The sequence below is a fragment of the Otolemur garnettii genome, unplaced genomic scaffold (genome assembly GCF_000181295.1).
Source record: "Otolemur garnettii isolate 467f Iridium unplaced genomic scaffold, OtoGar3 scaffold00031, whole genome shotgun sequence".
In the NCBI taxonomy this organism is placed as follows: Eukaryota; Metazoa; Chordata; class Mammalia; order Primates; family Galagidae; genus Otolemur; species Otolemur garnettii.
The window spans coordinates 5939437-5958540 of NW_003852426.1; the positions used below are offsets into that span (position 1 = coordinate 5939437).

At 50.0% G+C, this 19104-nt stretch overlaps 1 protein-coding gene across 3 annotated transcripts in view; it reads left to right on the forward strand.

Annotated features, from left to right (window-relative positions):
* SCUBE3 (signal peptide, CUB domain and EGF like domain containing 3) overlaps nt 1-19104 on the forward strand; it is a 39476-nt gene that overhangs the window by 16436 nt on the left and 3936 nt on the right. The window contains exons 4-22 of one of the 3 annotated variants that reach the window (XM_012804709.2): nt 3452-3586; nt 4559-4684; nt 4867-4983; nt 7064-7111; nt 9750-9866; nt 11558-11680; nt 12234-12350; nt 13231-13356; nt 13629-13745; nt 13895-13999; nt 14293-14409; nt 14748-14906; nt 15155-15370; nt 15672-15833; nt 16038-16205; nt 16729-16890; nt 17303-17500; nt 17995-18147; nt 18271-18350. In XM_012804709.2, coding sequence (XP_012660163.1) covers nt 3452-3586; nt 4559-4684; nt 4867-4983; nt 7064-7111; nt 9750-9866; nt 11558-11680; nt 12234-12350; nt 13231-13356; nt 13629-13745; nt 13895-13999; nt 14293-14409; nt 14748-14906; nt 15155-15370; nt 15672-15833; nt 16038-16205; nt 16729-16890; nt 17303-17500; nt 17995-18147; nt 18271-18350 — 2546 coding nt within the window. The remainder of the gene's footprint in view (nt 1-3451; nt 3587-4558; nt 4685-4866; nt 4984-7063; nt 7112-9749; nt 9867-11557; nt 11681-12233; nt 12351-13230; nt 13357-13628; nt 13746-13894; nt 14000-14292; nt 14410-14747; nt 14907-15154; nt 15371-15671; nt 15834-16037; nt 16206-16728; nt 16891-17302; nt 17501-17994; nt 18148-18270; nt 18351-19104) is intronic. The other 2 variants (XM_012804710.2, XM_003789120.3) reach the window with 2 other exon arrangements.

Sequence of the window (19104 nt, forward strand, 5' to 3'; positions counted from 1 at the left end):
AAAAAAAAAGGCTTGGTGCCTGTGGCTCAAGTGGCTAAGGTGCCAGCCACATACACCTAAGGTGGCAGGTTCAAATCCAGCCCGGGCCACCAAACAACAATGACGGCTGCAACCAAAAAATAGCCGGGCATTGTGGTGGGCGCCTGTGGTCCCAGATACTTGGGAGGCTGAGGCAGGAGACTCACTTGAGCCTAGGAGTTGGAGGTTGCTGTGAGCTGTGATGCCACGGCACTCCACCCAGGGGGACAGCTTGAGGCTCTGTCTCAAAAATAAAAATAAAAATATAAAAACTATATAGATGTTGTGGCAGGTGCCTGTAGTCCCAGCTACTCAGAAGGCTGAGGCAAGAGGATCACTTGAGCCCAGGAGTTTGAAGATGCTGTGAGCTATGATGGCACCACAGCACTCAACCCCAGAGTGACGGGGTGAGACTCTGTCTCCAAAAAAAAGAGAGAGAAGACCAATGTGAGGAGGGCTCATCCCTGTAATCCAAGCACTCTGGGAGGCTGAGGAGGGTAAACTGCCTGAGCTAAGACAAGACCCCCCTCTCTAAAAAAAAAAAAAAGAGAGAGAGAGAGAGAGAACTTTATTCCTACAAAATAACAAGGTCAGCCTCTCCTTTGAGACTGGCCATTAAGGATGAAATAATCCTTCTGCTGGGTGAAAATTATCAGAGGAGGAACTACAATATTCTCCCAGGGCAAGGGACAGAAGATGAGAACAGTGGGTTTAGTCAGTGGGTAAAGAACAATGAGAAGATGATTTGGTTCCACACAGAGCCTCGTTCTGCTGCTTACTAACTGTGGGGCTTTGGGCAAACACACTAAAGCACAGAGGATTCTCTGGGAATCTCAGCATCCTCATGTCTAAACTAAGGATGGTAAAATGAAATAAAATGAGGGTGTTAATAACCCACTCAGAGGCTGCTGGGTGGATCACCATGACAGAACATGTGTAAAGAGCCCTGTACAGTCTTTAGCACATAGTAGCTACTCAGTAAATGGGAAGAATGTTGTTGCTGCAGGTGATGGTGTTTCTCTGTGCCCTGGTGAGCCTCTAACCTTTTACAGGCCAGTTTTCTCCCAGTTCTTCCTGCAATCTCCAGTCTCATCCTCTTCTCACTTCTGAGATCTGAACCTGACCTGATCTTCTTTGTCCCAGGATCAGACATAGGAGAATCCTAGGGAACTAACTCAACTTTGATCTCTGTCATTTTGGAAAATCACTGGGACCAAGTCAGACTCTTCCTCAACTAGAAAAATCTAAAGCCCATAGCAGAAAAGGATTTTAGATTTGAACCCAGGGGTCCTCTCCCAAATGCCATCTCTGATGCCAAAAGCAGAAATAGGGCACTGGAAGCACAGAGGACCAGGAAAGGAAGAAAAGCAAAAGAAGTAATGCCCAGTAAAACAGGTGAGGCTGGTCCCCACCCCCCACATGACCAAATAGATGAACTCTCTGAGGTCTCACTGGCCCAGAAAAACTTCCTTGCTGTAGAGCTGCCTCCAGTCCCACTCATACCCTCCTGCACCAGGCTATAGGTTTCTACTCCCAACCCAGGCCTCCAAACCATGACTCCTGCTGGGCCCTTACCCCCAGCCCTGGCCACCTCTACCACTTTAGCTACTAGAGACGTGCCTAATTTCTCACCTGCCCAGTCACTCTTGAGTGACCCTTTAGGACTTAGAAAGAGAAGCTGTGACACTTGGAATAGGACAGTGAGTTGGCTTCAGGATTTTTTTTTTTTTTTTGAGACAGTCTCAAGCTGTCACCCTGGGTAGAATCCCATGGTGTCATCATACCTCACAGAAACCTCTGACTCTTAAGCTCAAATAATCCTCTTGTCTCGGTTTTTCTATTTTTAGGAGAGACAGGGTCTATCTCTTGCTCAGGCTGATCTCAAACTTGTGAGCTCAAGCAATCCACCTGCCTCAGCCTCCCAGAGTGCTAGAATTACAGGCATGAGCCACCTTGCCTGGCCTGGCTTCAGGATTGAGAAATAAATTTCTGAATTCTTTGGCTGCCTTTGACCTTTCCAGGCCCCTGATTCTCACCAAGTCTAGTTTCCCTGTAAGTGTTTTGGGGAGAAGCAAGCACAGGGACAAGAGAGGGCCAGGGGAGCAAAGGACTACCTAGGGTTAGGGTTTAAAGTCTCAGCCCTACCTTTGGCTTATAGGAGAACCTTGAAAAAGTTGTCTATGCCCTGGGCCTTAGTTTCCCCACCAGAAGTATAGGAAAGAGCTTGGCTGGAGTAGCAAAACCACAAGGTTAGAATAGAAGGGAGCAAATAGAAGGATGGAATGTAGGATGGGACAGGAGCAAGAATACAGAGATGGGGAGACGTCAAGAGCATAGCAAGAAATGGGGCAGAGACAAGAACAAAGCAGAGGAAAGTACACCTCCTTAGTTCTTCCCAACAGGTGCATCTCTCAAACAGGAGCCAGCTGGATCTGGGTCCCTCTGCCCTTGGCCAGAAGGGAAAGGGAGAGTTTTAGGGCCTCAGGGGAGAGGATGGAAAGGGAGGGGTAGATGAGGTTTTCAAGAGCCTAGATTTTAGCTGCTCACTTTGGCAGCCAATCTCCCTGATGCCTCCTGAGCCACAGCAAGCTGAGAAAGGCTGTGGACTTGATAGGGCAGTTGCTAGCATAGAGATGGGGTCAAGGCTTTGAAGTAGGAGTCCCAGGATGAGCTTGGCTCTGGGATCTGGGGCTGGTGATTTGGGGGTGAGAGCCTACTGTTCCCTCTCCCCCATCTATGGTGTGGCCTGGCAGCTCTCCCCAGATCTCTCCACGCTGAGCTGCCAGACTGTGTTTTGTTAAACCAAAATAGGAGAAAGGCTAGGGAATATGGCAGCAAGCCCAGGTATGGTGGGGAGGGGAGGAAGGATGGGGCTGTGGCCTGTCCACAGAAATGGTCCCTGCCCCACAAGGAGTTGAGGCTCAGCTACCCTTACCCACCCTGCCCTTCCCACCTCAGCACCATGGCCATGGCTCTCCCTGCACGTGGAGCCATTTCCCAAGTTCCTGGAGTCCCTGGATGCTGATACCAACATGCTGCTGTCCCTGCTACCCTCTCCCTGACCAATCTGACCAACCTCCATCCTTACCTTCATCACTCTTCTCTTGCTGTGGCTCCTTTGTGGCTCTCAGACACAGTTTCCACAGATGAGGGAAAGGAAGGCAAGTCTTCACCTCGGTGAGCCAGGCTCAGATGACCCCCTCTCCTCCATTTGCTTAGTCCTCCAGCTCTGCCCTCAGGGTGGCTTCCTCACATTCAGTGGAATAGTAGCTGACAAGGGGGTGAGAACTGCCTGGCCTAAGGCTGGGCTTTGGAGATGGGGTGGTGTGTTGGGCTCTTAAAATTGCCCTCAGTCTTCACTACTAACATCCGGGGTAATGCCCTGGATCTTGGCCTGCACCCCATGGCCCCACCAACCACCAATCCTGAACAGATGTGGATGAGTGTGCCGAGGGCAATGGTGGCTGTCAGCAGAGCTGTGTCAACATGATGGGCAGCTACGAGTGCCACTGCCGGGAAGGCTTCTTCCTCAGCGACAACCAACATACCTGCATCCAACGGCCAGAAGGTCAGCCTGTGACCTGGGAGGGCCCTGTCCTTGCCCTTCCCAGACTTCTCTTCCCAACTCTCCCTCAATACCCCTAAGTCCCACCCTCTGCTCTCAACTCTGCTAGTTTCATCTTCTCATGTCCCACAACTCAGTCACACCCTAAGGATCCATGGATACATATTGTATTAGAGCCAAATCTGGGGAAATTCATTTGTGGTTGGGGTCAGTATGGGATTGAGGCTACTATGGTGTCCTCTATGTCCAAACCTAAGGTGGATATTGTTCCTAACTGTTTTTGGCTGAGTTTCTTTAAGTTGCTGCTTATCTGAGAAGGCCTCATCAATGCCTTCTTCCTTAGATTGGATTGGGAAGGTCAAGCAAGATTAGAGGGGTATATGTTGTCTTTCTGTGACTCACTTCCTGACCCTCACTAGACTGTGACATCCCTGAGGGCAGGACTATGTCTAGTTCATCTTTGCATTCCCAGCACCTAACATACTGCCCTGCATGTAGTGGGAGCTTAATAAATGTTGAATAAAATTGCATAGTAAACATCTATGCCAATTACTCCTCATTCACATTATAGATCTGATTGTTATTTATCTGTTTCCTAGTTTGACTGTAAGTGCTTTGAGGGAAAAGTTCATCATGTCTTATCTTTTTCTGAGTCCTTCCTAAATCTGCCCAGTCCCTAGCACAGTAATGGACACCTATTAGACACTATTTTTTTGGTTGTTTGAAGGAGAATGTGGGATGAGTATCAGTACCTATTAACACATCATTCAAAAGGGTTCTGAGCTCTGCTCATTAGCACCCAGCTCTGAGGACAAGACAGGAGGCCTGTGACAGGGAGAGTTAGTTCCCTCTCTGTATTCCTACCTCAGTGGAATTCTCCCAATTTCCTAGCCCCACCCAATGGCCCCTCATAGTTCCTCCTCTTCTAGGCATCCAGGGGTACAAATTATTTACCCCCTTTCTTTTCTCTTTTAGAAGGAATGAATTGCATGAACAAGAACCATGGCTGTGCCCATATTTGCCGAGAGACACCCAAAGGGGGTATTGCCTGTGAATGCCGCCCTGGCTTTGAGCTCACCAAGAACCAACGGGACTGTAAATGTGAGATAAGTGGGATGGCAGCGGGAGAAAAGAAAAACCAAGGGGAGGGATGTGGGACAACAAGAGGAGGGGCTAGGAGCAAAAGGGAATATGGGGAGACAGCTAGAAAAGAGGGCCAGTATCCAAGTTGTAGGTACTCAGGGAGGAGCAAGCTGATAGGCCCTTGCCCTCTCTCTGCACAGTGACATGCAACTACGGTAATGGTGGCTGCCAGCACACATGTGATGACACAGAGCAAGGTCCCCGGTGCGGCTGTCATGTCAAGTTTGTGCTCCATACCGACGGGAAAACATGCATCGGTGGGTGAGGCCAGGGGAGAACTCAGTCTGTGATTGGGGTGGGGGCCCTTGGTGACAAATTGGGAGTGGTAGAAGAGCACACGGGGCCCAGGTTCTGGGACAGAGGGGCAAGTGAGGAAGTTGAAGACCCAGACAGTGCCAGGTCTGATGAAGGACAACTCTAAGAGTGATTGAAGGGTTTACCTGACCCTCTTTCTATACCTGACTCACAGGTTTGCTGCCCTGCCCCAGGAGCCTCACTGTCCTCTTTATCTTAGAACAAAGTGTTGCCAAATGGTTTAATTAGCAGGGGTGCTTGCAGACTAAGTCTGTTGTTGAAAAGAAGGGGGAGAGCTGGGGCAAGCAGCTGATTATGCGTGACCAGAGACCCTGTTGACTAGCATAATAGGAGGGGAGTTGTCACTCTGGGACAGTGGGACAGAGTACTCTTTCCTAGAATTATCCCTGAACTTTGAGAATAGGGTTTCCTGGCTCCAGTTACCTTTTTCCTGTTGAACCTTTCTCTCCTCACTGCCCTCCAGCAAACCCCCTTTCTACTTTCCTTACAGTAGTCTGCACTTCCTTCTCTCTCCTCCAGATCCCAGCCTACCCCCTCTCAGCTCCACTTCTAGCCCCTTCTTTTCTGACCAGCTTGTCTTCCATCTCTCTTGTCCTGGTTTGGGACCCTCTTAATACCTGGATCTCTCTTCCTGAATTCCTAGGCTTTACCTCATATACCTTTAGGTACCTTAGATAAGTTTAATTCCCAAATTCCTTAAAGTTAATTCCTGATTTCCTGAGTATTTAGGTCTTTAGTACTGAAAAGGATAATGGGACAAGGTGTCCCTTGGAAAAATGAGAAATCAAAGGTAAAGAGCTTTGGCTGGGGGAAAGGCTGTGTTTTGAAGGCCAGTATCCAAACTTGCTCTGTAGGCATTGGTCTATAGATGGCCATCCATCTGCTGGCCTGCTGCGTGCTTGGGGTGGGGAGCAGTGAACCCAGGCACTCTGTGTGAAGTCAGAGATGTGGCATTCAGCTGGAGACCCAGACTGTCCCCCCACACCCCACTCCAGAGGTCTAATCCCTTCACTGCAGACACAAGAACAGGGGAGCAGATGATGCTCTTCCGGGGTTCCCTCAGGCACCCACTCCAGAGACTCGGACACACAGATCTAAAGTGCTTCTACAATTAAAACCTCTCCTGCCACATGTTTCCCTCTGAATTAACTCTTCAAGACCCTATGTTGCCTTCTTCCAGCTCATGTGTTTTAGTTCCTTCATTTTTTTCCTTATAGATCTAACTCCTTTGCTTTCCAAATGTCCCACCACCCCCGGGACACATCCATACATTCCCAGAGTCTCCTAAAAGATATCACACACAGTCCCCAGAGAAAAGATGCATGAATTGGAACGGAGCTCAGGGCCCATGGACTTGAGGGTCTGACCCCTCTCTGGATGTGGCTGCTCCTGAAAACCCCCTTGGAGCTCAAGCTCTTCTCTAATCCAAGACCCATTCTGCCATCTGAGCCGGGGCCAGGGAGGCAGCAGAGACTGAATGAGGCTATGAGGCTATTCTAGGTTTACAGCTGTGTTCTTCCCTAGCTCCTCTTCCTCTTCTCTAATAGAACTTACAGTAGAACTCATTTTCCTTTACCCTGTATCTTATTTTTCTTGCCAGCCCCGGTAAGAGAAAACGTCATTGTTTGGGGTCATCAGGACATCCAGATTTAGGGGAGAGAATGAGAGAGCCATAGAGTTTAGCAGAAAGGGCAAGCACCCTCTGGAATCTGTAATTTGGCAGTTTGTAAGTCTCAAGGTGGCATCCCAGCTTTGCCTGTGGTGTGCTGTGTGGTATTGGGCCTATGGGTGTTCCTCTCTGAGACTGTTTTTCAGTCACTTGGTGGGAGCCTGGCTTCTTTGAGTATACCAGGTAGGACAAGGCTGAAGAGTGAAGCTGTTGTAATGGTGCCAGGGTTCATCATTTGGGGCTAGTGTTTTGGGCTTATTGGGTGGAAGAGGGGCTGGGGAGGGTTCTAAGGCCCAGAGGGCCCTGGTGGCTCCTGCCCAGCATCTAAATGCTTTTTTCACAATGTCAAACAGGGGAAAGGCGGCTAGAGCAGCACATCCCCACTCAGGCCGTTTCTAATGGTAAATATGTCTGCTCTCTCCGCTTGCTCTCGCTGGCTTGCTAGGGGAAGGGCTAACCCGCTGGGAGTCCCACTAACTGCATGCCCATGGGGCCCAGTGAGTAAGGCTCCCCTGGCAGCCTGGGCACTGGGCCCATCGGGTCACAGGAAACCTGAGTCCCTAAGAGCTGGCCTGGAGCCTTCAAGTTGGTCTTGTCTGTCTTTATTCCTGTCACTCTCTTCTCCTTCCTCTTCTGCTCCTTCCTCCCATACCCACCGTCTAACACCCTGCCCCTTCCCAGCCGTCTGCCCCCAACACACACAGTTAGAGACCCAGCCAATTCCATCTTTCTCATCATGTCCCCTGTGCTGCCTAAGCTAAGGTTAGATGCCATCCCCTCCTTGGGGCTTCTTTCTTGGATTCTTAACCCACGTTAGTTCACAACTCCAGCATCACTCACCATTCTGACCCCCCATAATGGTTATGAGCATGGCATTTACATTCAGACAGACCTGAGTTTGAATCCTGGCTCTGCCATTTTCTAACTATTTATGACCTCAGGCAAGCTGCTTTCCTCTCTGATCCTCAGTTTACTGTCTGAAAAATAAGGAAAATAACAGTCTTTCCTTCAGGCTGCTGTGATGACTGACATAGTGCATGCAGAGTATTTATCTAGTAAGTGCCTGGTACAGAGTTAAGCACAGAGTAACTTGTGGTTTTAATACTGCAACCTGGAAAGCAAAGGGGTGAGGCTATGCCTTCCCGCTGCCCTATCCTGCTCTGAAGAATGCTGTCCTGCAAAGGCAGGCAGCTGTCCCCATTGTCCTGTCCATCTAGGGATGGACATTGTGCCAGCCCTGCTGCTCCCTATCCTGGACCCTTCAGAAGCTACCAAGACTTGGCACATTGTCTCTGCTCCCTTCTTCCTGCTCCAGGGCTTAGTGGATGTCTTCTCATGCTAAGAACACTCTTAGGAGGAATGGCTAGGTATAGAGCCTGAACTCAAGATTTCCTTCTAGATTCCTCCATGGCCTTGGGCAACCTCAGGAGAGATTAAAGTGGGAATCACTTTGAAGAGATCCCACTCCAGGCTCAGCACCCGTAGCTCAGTGGTTAGGGTGCCGGCCACATGGACCCGGGCTGGTGGGTTGGAACCCAGCCTGGGCCTGCTAAACAACAATGACAACAACAACAAAAAAGTAGCCAGGTGTTATAGTCCCAGCTACTTGGGAGGCTGAGGCAAGAGAATCGCTTAAGCCCAAGAGTTTGAGGTTGCTGTGAGCTGTGACACCACAGCATTCTACTGAGGGTAACATAGTGAGATTCTGTCTTAAAAAAAGAGAGAGATCCCACTCCAACTGAGCTGCTCCCAAACCTGGGTATTAAAAAGACTAGGGGATGGCCAGTGACCCACAGGCAGAGCTGGGTTTCTTCTGGAGCCCCGGCCTTGCTGTTCTCATTAGAGACAAGGGTTGGGCCTGAATGCTAGGAGTCAGGTATCCAAGAAGATGATAGTGCTGACCAGTGCTTTCCTAATGAGGAAACAGAATCACTGTTCCCCTGATTCTGACATCTACTTTCCTCTCTTCCCTAGCAGAGACCTTGGGATCCTCTCTCCTAATGGGAGAATTCTAGGCCCTCTAGAGGACCATCCACAACACCTCCACTGTCTCTATGTCAGGGCTAATGGTTTTTCCTTGGACTTGCCTGATTCTCTCGAGCTGTTGTTTAAACCTGTTTTTCTTCTGCTCTGAATTCATAAAATAGAGTGACCCATCCATACTCTCTCAACTCTGATCTTTCAGTGAAGGGAAAATTTTCCAATCAAGAGGGAGCCACAGAAGAGATTTAGCAGAAGTAAACATTCGGGTTTGGGTTAGCTCTGAGGTTCTCTCTTCTGCTGACTTTTTTATACCCTTCCTTCTCTGGATTCTTCTTCTTTTGCCCCCTCCCCTCACTTACACACTGTCTCCCCATTAGTAAAGTAAAACAACAGAATGCCAGCTTACTTCCTAAAGGAGGAACTAAAAGGAGGTTTGGGAACAGTTGAAGATCACCCTAGGTTGTGTTTTTTCCTCTGAGGATGAGCAGTTAGGCTTGGAACTGAGATTTTCCTTAAGACTGCTGGGCAGGGAGGAAGGGGAAGATAAATGGATGAGCATCCCTCAGCTGGCAGGAATAGCCAGGTTCATTCTTTCCAACCTACCTATAGTAGTTTCCCACCATGACCCCCACTAACCCATCAAAGAGATGGTCAGTGGAAAGAGGAGGAAACTCCTGTCTGTCCTTTCTGGTTCCCTGGTAGCCAGAACCATCCTCACTTAGCTCTCGTCCTTCCCTGCTCCCCTCACCTCCTCCACCCCCTCAGCACATTCCTGCCTGACAGCTCTGGCTTGTACCTGCCTCACTGCTGTCCACCTTGTTTCAATCAAGTAGGGGGCAGGGAAGTGGACTGCTTGGCTGCACTTGTGAGGGGATGGGGGTTGGGAGTGACGGGAGGAAGGGGGCTGGGAACCTCCCTCCACTCAATGCTCCTTCTAAAGCATAGGGAGGCAGCTGAGGCCGTCCCTCAGGCCTCTGTGGTCTCTACTACCCTCCAAGTTTGGGAATGTTCCAGACCAGTAACCTGGTTATGATCCCCCACTTCCCTCCTGAACAGAAACCTGTGCTGTCAATAACGGGGGCTGCGACAGTAAGTGCCATGATGCAGCAACTGGTGTCCACTGCAGCTGTCCTGTGGGCTTCATGCTGCAGCCAGACAGGAAGACTTGCAAAGGTAAGGACTCTGAGAAGATAGGATCACAGAGACCTTTGGTAAGGGATTGACATTGGGACCAGAGACAGGGCACCTATCTCTAGCCCACAGAGTTGAGAAACAGCTCCTCAACTCCCTTCTTATAGAGAACCCAGGACATTGCTAAGGGTTTTCTCCTGTCCACTTGTCCCATCTCAGTTCAAGGAGCACAACAGTCCAGCTACTTCCTTAGTGCCCTTGCCCCTCCTCTACCTTGTTTTCCTGCTCTCATTCCTGGTCACCCTATTAGTTAATGAACATGCAATTCACATTTGTCCCTGAGTCTGAAAGGATATTTGAGTCCTGCATGTATGAGGTCACAGATGTGTTCCATAACCTTCTTAACCCACATTCCTCAGCCTTTCCTAGTGGGCTCAGGGGAAATGATCTTTCCCCTTAGAAAGGCTGTACTGGCCAAAGGGAGAATAGAATAGCAGTTAAGAGCACTGATGCTGAAGCCTAGCTACTGGAGGTCAGATCCCAGCTCTGCCTATTACCAGCTCTGTGATCCTAGGCAAGATACATAATGTCCCCATGCCTCAGTTTCCCCACAGTGCTTGTTTCACTGACAATTTGTGAGGATTAAATGGAGTATTATATAGAAAGTATTTGGGACAGTGCTTGGCACATGGTAAACACTTTGTATTTGCTGTCTTCCAGTACAATTTCCCAAGCCATCCATCCTATTTCCACTTCTTGTAATTAGCTAGGTCTGGGGGATGATGGGGAAGAGGGAGGAGAAAAAGAGGGAGGACACCATACTGCAAATATGATTCATCAGGTCTGTGTCCCCTGGTCACAAGGAGTAGGGACTGGAAGGAGGACTGGGCTCCTTTGTGTCTTTTGGCTCAATAGCTGCAAGAGGAAGGGGAGGGCTGGGGCAGTGGGTCAGCCAGCCAGAGTCAGAGGTTTCCTGCAGAGAAGGACTGTTGACAGGTATGCTGAGAGTGAAGTGGAAGACTGCCTTCCCTGCCCCCTTCCCCCAACTAGGGGTGAGTTAGCCTGGGTCCTGTCTGCCACCAGCTTAGAGAACTTGACCTCAGGAAGGAAGCCATTCACCCGCCCCTCTTTCCTTTACTAGTGCTGAAAGCTGCCTCAGGCCTGAGTCTCTCCAGACCTCTCCTAGCCCTGCCCCCTGCCTGGCCCCCAGCCCTCCCCCATTAACTCTCCAGCCTCCCTGGCTTTCCGGGAGGTCCTCCCTGCCTGGCCTGTGTCCCAGTTCCTCCTCCCTTTTGACTCTCCACCTCTCCTTGGCTCCCCCCTACCCAGGGCTCTTGACAGGGCCCCTGTGACAGGGATGAGGGACAGAAAAAAGATAACCCTATCCACCAGGTCTCTTGAGAATGGCCATTAGCTGGAGAGTCAGGGGCATTGACTAACCGTGTAGGTCAAACGCCCACCTGCTCCCTGCTCTGGACAATTCCCTAGGGACCTGATTCTTGTTCCCATCTGTCCCTTCCAAGAGGACTCAATCCCAGAAGAGAGAGTATTAATAATGGCCACAGACCCCCTGAACACAAAAGAAATGGAGACAGTGAGAGAGGCGTCAGAAGAGGCAGGCCCAGGGTTCTCCTTGATTTTTCCGTCTCTGTGAGTGAGGGAGGGAACTTGTTTCTTTGTTTGTTCTTAGCCTTCGATATTATCTTTCATTCTGCTTTTTCCTGCTTCTCCAGACATAGATGAGTGCCGCTTGAACAATGGGGGTTGTGACCACATTTGCCGCAATACAGTGGGCAGCTTCGAGTGCAGCTGCAAGAAAGGTTATAAGCTTCTCATCAATGAAAGGAACTGCCAGGGTGAGCAGACTTGGGCCAACATGAAATATTTGTGAGATGTTCTTGGGGTTGAAGAGCTTAAAGAGGCCAGAAGCCCAGTCTTAGAAACTCCAACAGACACTGTAGAGAGTCTCTATAGCCAGTGTTGTCCTACAAACTAGCCATCTGTACATCTTCCTCTAGACCAGCGGTTCCTGTGGGTTGCAACCCACAGGAACTGTATTAAAGGGCTGCAGCATTAGGAAGGTTGAGAACCACTGCTCTAGACAGATCAGCTCCAAGCTAAAACACTCAACTTGACAAAGAGTGTCCCCATGTCCTTGGCGGAGTATGATCTGCCTAACCACACATAGTGGCCCTGATCCACAGGCACCAGATTTTGCAGTTCTTAACTCCAAGGACTCCAAGTGCATAAAGGTTGGATCAGCATTGGTCACTCACTGATCCTAGAGGTAGGCGATGAGTAGGGACACTTTCAATTCAAGCCAGAGAGGCCCCCCACTTGAGCCCTTCTCCTGAGCAAGGCTCAGATGCCTCAAGACAGATAAAGTGTCCTGAATCTTTGCTCCTTCAGATATAGACGAGTGCTCCTTTGATCGAACCTGTGATCACATATGTGTCAACACACCGGGAAGCTTCCAGTGTCTCTGCCATCGTGGCTATCTGCTGTATGGTGTCACCCACTGTGGGGGTAAGCTAGCAAGCTTGCAGCCCCCCTGGCACCCTGTTCCCTTTGACCTCCTCTGAATTGGCTTGTGGCTATGTGTAATCCCTGAGTACATGTGCCATGTCTGCATTTATTGTGATGAAATAGGAATTAAGACAGCTTCTGAAGGCCAACTGGGAGACTGGGGCATTAAGAAATAGCATTGTGCCTCCAAAATTCCTATCTCCCATCCTCATCATTATCTCTGGACCCTTAGCCTCAGTTCCCAAATGACAGTCCCAACAGTAGGTAGGAGTGGAAGGCTTTTCTTTTTTTTTTAGAGACAGTCTCATTCTGTCACCCTCGGTAGAGTGTTGTGGCATCATAGTTCACAGCAACCTCCAACTCCTAGGCTTAGGCCATTCTCCTGCCTCAGCCTCCTGAGTAACTGGGACTACAGGCACCTGCCACAACCACAATGCCTAGGCTACTTTTTGTTTCAGTTTGGCCGGGGCTGTGTTTGAAACCCGCTGCCCTTGGTATATGGGGCCAGCGCCCTACTCACTAAGCCAGAGGCGCTGCCTGGAGTGGAAGCTTTTAAAAAACTGGTCAACTTGACTCCTTCTCAAGTATTACTTTGGACACAGAGATAAGGAGAGTTTGAGCTCTTCTTGGGTCAGTAGTCATCTTGGGGTACATGGAATGCCATTTAAACTTCTTTTTTCACTTGTAAGAATATTTAACATGATATGTATCCACTTAAATGTTTAGGGGTATGCTACAGTATTATTAACTATAGGCATAATGTTATACAATAAATCTCTAGGACCTAGTCATCTTACATAACGCAGGGTGCTGGGAACTCTAGCCAAAGATCCTTACTCATGTGTTACTCCTTTGCCTGTCTCTTAACCCCTTTCCCTAGACGTGGACGAATGCAGCATCAATCGGGGAGGTTGCCGCTTTGGCTGCATCAACACTCCGGGCAGCTACCAGTGTACCTGCCCAGCAGGCCAGGGCAGGCTGCACTGGAACGGCAAAGATTGCACAGGTGGGCAGTGCCCTCTGCTGGCCAAAGTTGACACCGCTGTTTTGGTGGGGCAGTTGTACCATGCAGGTGAAACGTGAGGTGGGGAGGAGTGGAGAATATAGCCATTTGAATTAGAGACATGAAGCTGCTAGTAAAAAAAATCCCTTCCTCAATGTTCATATGTACAGTAGTTCTGCATGTAGCTGATTCTCTTCCTCCAAATTACCCAACTGAGGGAGAGAGGGGGTGAGAAACAAACACACCTTTTCCTCAGGCCTCTCTCCCCTTCCTAGAGCCAGTGAAGTGTCAGGGAAGTCCTGGGGCCTTGAAAGCCATGCTCAGCTGCAACCGGTCTGGCAAGAAGGACACCTGTGCCCTGACCTGTCCTTCCCGAGCCAGGTTCTCACCAGGTACGTGGGAAGAGAATGCTGGAGGGCTTTGGGAGAGAAAGGAGAGAAGGCTGGTGCTATTTGAGCAGTTCCTCTGCTCTCCTTGGATCTCTCTAGCCAGTTTGGGGTTGGGAGGGCAGGTCAGAGCTGTGACAGGCCCCTTCTCTCAGAGTCTGAGAATGGCTTCACAGTGAGCTGTGGCATACCCAGCCCCAGAGCTGCTCCACCCCGAGCCAGCCACACCGGGAATAACACAAGCTCCAACCACTGCCATGGTGAGTACCAGCCCACAAACCTTGTTTTCACCCTGCTGTCTTGTATTAACCTCTTATCTTTTTCCTTCATTATTTCCCCAAACTTTCTTTTTCCTGGATTCCCTTCTTTGCCTCATAACCATCCAGCTCTGTTATCTTTCTCTCTCTGCCCCTAACATCTCATCATCTTGGCTTCTGCAATCCCACTTTCCCAGCCAAATCCCTGACCTATTTCACAGTTTCTCAACACCCTCTGCAGCATCCCCTCCCCCGTTACACCCCCATGCAGTGCTGAGCTTCTACCATCCCTCTAGAGGCTGCAGTGCTGTCCATTAAACAGCGAGCCTCCTTCAAGATCAAGGATGCCAAATGCCGTCTACACCTGCGAAACAAAGGCAAAATGGAAGAGGCCGGCAAAATCCCAGGGCCAGGTCTGGACTGGGGACTCCATTCCAACGGGATGTTTGGCCACCAAACCTTCCCCACCCCTCAGCTCCTCTGCTTGGCAAGATCACTTCCAAAAACCCACTAGCAACCTGAACTCTGGACAGAGCAGGGGGAAGAACAGTTGTAGGCCCACGGCCCAGGAAGTCCCAGGATATTCCCCTCCATCAAGTAATTTGTATCCTAGACTAAAAGAGAATTGAGATAGTAGCAGTCAGAGATCTGGGGAGGTCTGTCTGGGTTGGGATAAAGAAGTGAGACTGGCAATAAGAACTTTCCACATCACTAGGGGGTATCCTTGGGGTTGACAAGACTTCTTCCCCAGGTGGTACCCCTTGCTCTGACTGCCATGTCACCTTCATCCACCTCAAGTGTGACTCCTCTCGGAAGGGCAAGGGCCGGCGGGCCCGGACCCCTCCAGGAAAGGAGGTCACCCGGCTCACCCTGGAACTGGAGGCAGAGGTCAGAACTGAAGAAACCACAGGTAAGATTGGGGCACTGTTGGGAGGAGGGCTTGAAGGAGAAGGCATTGGTAGGGAAAACACAGGTCTTAGCAGCAAAAGGAAGTGAGGGAGCCTGTACTAGGGGGGAGATCCTGCTGACTGCCAAGCCTGACAGCTAGTCCCTCTTACCATGCCCCTCCTACCTCCCAGCCTTACTCTCCTGCCTTCCTGCTCACAGCCATTCTTTCCTTTTCTTCCTTCTCTGATGCACACTCCTATCTACTGCCAGCTGCCTGTGGGCTGCCCTGCCTCCGACAACGGATGGAAAGGCGGCTAAAAGGGTCCCTGAAGATGCTCAGAAAGTCCATCAACCAGGACCGCTTCCTGCTGCGCCTGGCAGGCCTTGATTATGAGCTGGCCCACAAACCTGGCCTGGTAGCTGGGGAGCGAACAGAGCTGGTGGAGTCCTGCAGGCCTGGGCAGCACCGTGCTGGGGCCAAGTGTGGTAAGGAAGCTTGCTGAGGTGCAGGGGAATGGGAAAGGCCCATGGTGGGCCTCAGTTACATCTATTAAATTATAAAGCTGCTAAGACTTTTCTTCCCATCATCCTTCCTTCCCTGGTCTTAGGCTGAAATCTAGAAGGATACCAGGCAGGGCTAGCAACCCTCCCCATTCTCCACAGGCAGGATTCTATTTGTTCCTTGACAAAAACATTCTCCCTGAATCTGGGGGAGTGGAAAGGGGAGTCCCAAACCTGGGTGGTGGGAAATGGGGGTGGGTGGCTAGCACGGCCGACTCTCCCTCAGTCAGCTGCCCGCAGGGAACGTATTACCACGGCCAGACGGAGCAGTGTGTGCCATGCCCAGCGGGCACCTTCCAGGAGAGAGAAGGGCAGCTCTCCTGCGACCTTTGCCCTGGAAGTGATGCCCACGGGCCTCTCGGAGCCACCAACGTCACCACATGTGCAGGTGCCAGGGGAACAAACAATATAGAGTGGGGCAGGGTGGGCACTGGGACACCATGGCATGGGATTTCCCAAAGGGCAAGCCTAGGCTCCAGGCCACTCTCTCAGTTGACATCCTGTTTGTATGCCATTGTCCCCTGAGATTGGGTGACCCATGGGGATGACTCAGGACCATCCCCATCAGAGTTGGGTCCTTGATTCACTGCAGGTCAGTGCCCACCTGGCCACCACTCTGTAGATGGGTTCAAACCCTGCCAGCCATGCCCACGTGGTACCTACCAACCTGAAGCTGGACGGACCCTATGCTTCCCCTGTGGTGGAGGCCTCACTACCAAGCATGAGGGGGCCATCTCTTTCCAAGACTGTGATACCAAAGGTGAGTGAGCTACCTACCCCATTGGGGGACACCCCAATCCCAACTTCCCAAAAACTCTCTTAAGTCCCCAGAGTTAGACCTACATTGCCCCACCATTTTCCCCAAACCAAGAAAAGGCCTAGGTGCCTGACCAATCATACCATCTTGCTCCTAGGAGCCATTCTAGCCCTCCACCGGTCCCAAGCCTAGGAATTGAGAAATAATTAACAGTCCCACTTAACCCTCTGCTATAGAGAGGGTTAGAGAACTAGTGGTTACATTCCCTTCTATACTCTAAATGAATATAGGTTGACACTATACTCAATGTCTGAAAGAAAAGGACTGGCACTATAGCCAAACACTCTGTAAACTTTGTTTTTCCCTGGACTTAAATTCTGACATGACTGGAAAGGTTGGGACCCTGGAAGAAAACTTGGTGTCATTAATTTCCTGACTCCACATGGTGAATGTATCCTGCCAACCCCATGCCCCAGAACTCCCATCAGCCTGCCATCTTGATTTTTGCCTTTCCCCCTTGCTACAGTCCAGTGCTCCCCAGGGCACTACTACAACACCAGCATCCATCGCTGTATCCGCTGTGCCATGGGCTCCTATCAGCCCGACTTTCGACAGAACTTCTGTACCCGCTGCCCAGGAAACACAAGCACTGACTTTGATGGCTCTACCAGTGTGGCCCAGTGTAAGAGTACGTGTCAAGCCAGGCTGTGGAAAAGGAAATAGAGAGGAGCAGTGAGCATGGAAAGGAGAAGTAGTAGTAAACTAACAGAGAGCAGGGCTTGGAGGTAAATGGGCAAGACAGTTCTACCCTCCCCCTCTCCCCAACTTACTCAATCTCAAGGTCAGTTTCTATGTTGGGCCCTGTAGTTCCCTCTGCCTAGAAACAGGTAATAAGGAGGCACAGATAGATGAAATGAGAAGAAAAGAAACTAAAAGGGCAGGAAGGAAGAGGGACCCAGAACTTAGACAACAGATGAAGAACTGTTGCAATGGAGGCTGCACACGTGTCTGGCCTCTACTTCAGAACTCTCCAGTTTTCCAACCCATTTCCTCACTGACTTCCCTTTTTTCTTGCTCTATCCACTGGGGCATGGCTGCAGATCGTCAGTGTGGTGGAGAGCTGGGTGAGTTTACTGGCTATATCGAGTCCCCCAACTACCCAGGCAACTACCCAGCCGGCGTGGAGTGCATCTGGAACATCAACCCCCCACCCAAGCGCAAGATCCTTATCGTGGTACCCGAGATCTTCCTGCCATCTGAGGACGAGTGTGGGGACGTCCTCGTCATGAGAAAGAACTGTGGGTGGCTGCAGAGCTGGGCCAGGGACGGGCAGTCCATCTGGTTAAGAGGGAGAAAAAGAAACTGGTATAGGAAGAACTGGGCCAAGAATCCATGAGGGCAAAATAGCAAGAAAGGCCCTAGGTGGAGAGAAGGTAACAAAGGAAAATAGCAACAAATAGCACATATTCAGCAGAGAGCAGTTAAGAAAGCCAGCACTGAGACTAGAATTCCAGTGGTGTTCCATGTGTCACTTTCCTATCCTAGCATTTTTGCCATTCCATTCATGTAAATATCAAATTTCTTATTCACTATGTAAGTACCCAGATTCAAAGAGGTGTTGTAGAATGAGCCCAGGGGGCAATGGGAGAAGGCGTGGGGTGGGACTAGGGTATGTATGTGAAAAGGGAGAGCCTTTGTCAGAGTGATCCTTTCCCCTGCTCCACAGCCTTATCACAGGAGGGCTTGAGTATCCTATGCTGATGCTCTACTGACCTACTGTTTGCCTTCCCAGCCTCCCCATCCTCTATTACCACTTACGAGACCTGCCAGACCTATGAGCGCCCCATTGCTTTCACGGCACGTTCCAGGAAGCTCTGGATCAACTTTAAGACAAGCGAGGCCAACAGTGCTCGTGGTTTCCAGATCCCCTATGTTACCTATGATGGTGAGCAAGAACAGGAGAATCACGGAGGTGGGTGGGAAAGAGGAAGCCCATAGGTCTTGGGAGGGAGCCAGAAGAGCAGGAGGAGACCCCTCCTCTCAGCCCCTCCCCTTATTAACTTTGCAGAGGACTACGAGCAGCTGGTAGAGGATATTGTACGAGATGGTCGGCTCTATGCCTCTGAAAACCACCAGGAGATTTTAAAGGCGAGTGAATATTAACAATACTAACGATAGCCAACATTTAATGAGCATGTAACAATGTGCTGGTGATACACCAAGTATTTATGTGAATATTCTCATTTGAGTCACACAGAAGCTCTATGACAGTGGTTCTCAACCTGTGAGTCACAACCCACAGGAACTGTATTAAAGGGCCGTGGCATTAGGAAAGTTGAGAACCACTGCTCTATGAGGTAGTTGCTCTCATCATTCCCACTTTATAGATGAGAAAACTGAGGCACAGAGAAAGAACTTGCTTAGTGGTTAAGCTAGGATTTGAGCCCAAGTCCCTGTAACTGCAGTGTCACCGACACTATATTACACGTTGGGGAAAACTTGGAGGAAAAAGGGAAAGAGAAAAGAAATGGACTCTACCTCTTCCACAAACAGAGACAGGGAAAATGAAATATACAGTATATAAAGCTGCTTTTGCATAAGTTCCTTCCTTCTATTACCCCTTCCCACTAAGAAGCAGGTGATCTAGCACAGCTTTCTCAGAATCAAGTCATGTATATATTTCCTTTAAATGAAAATAAATATTTCCAACATTGAAGAATGGACTGGATACCCTGGGTTAGTGGATCCCAATGTGAGAAAACTTTATTTAAGAAATTATCATCAGGCTTGGCGCCTGTGGCTCAAGCAGCTAAGGCGCCAGCCACATACACCTAAGGTGGCAGGTTCAAATCCCCAGCCCGGGCCCGCCAAACAACAATGATGGCTGCAACCAAAAAATGGC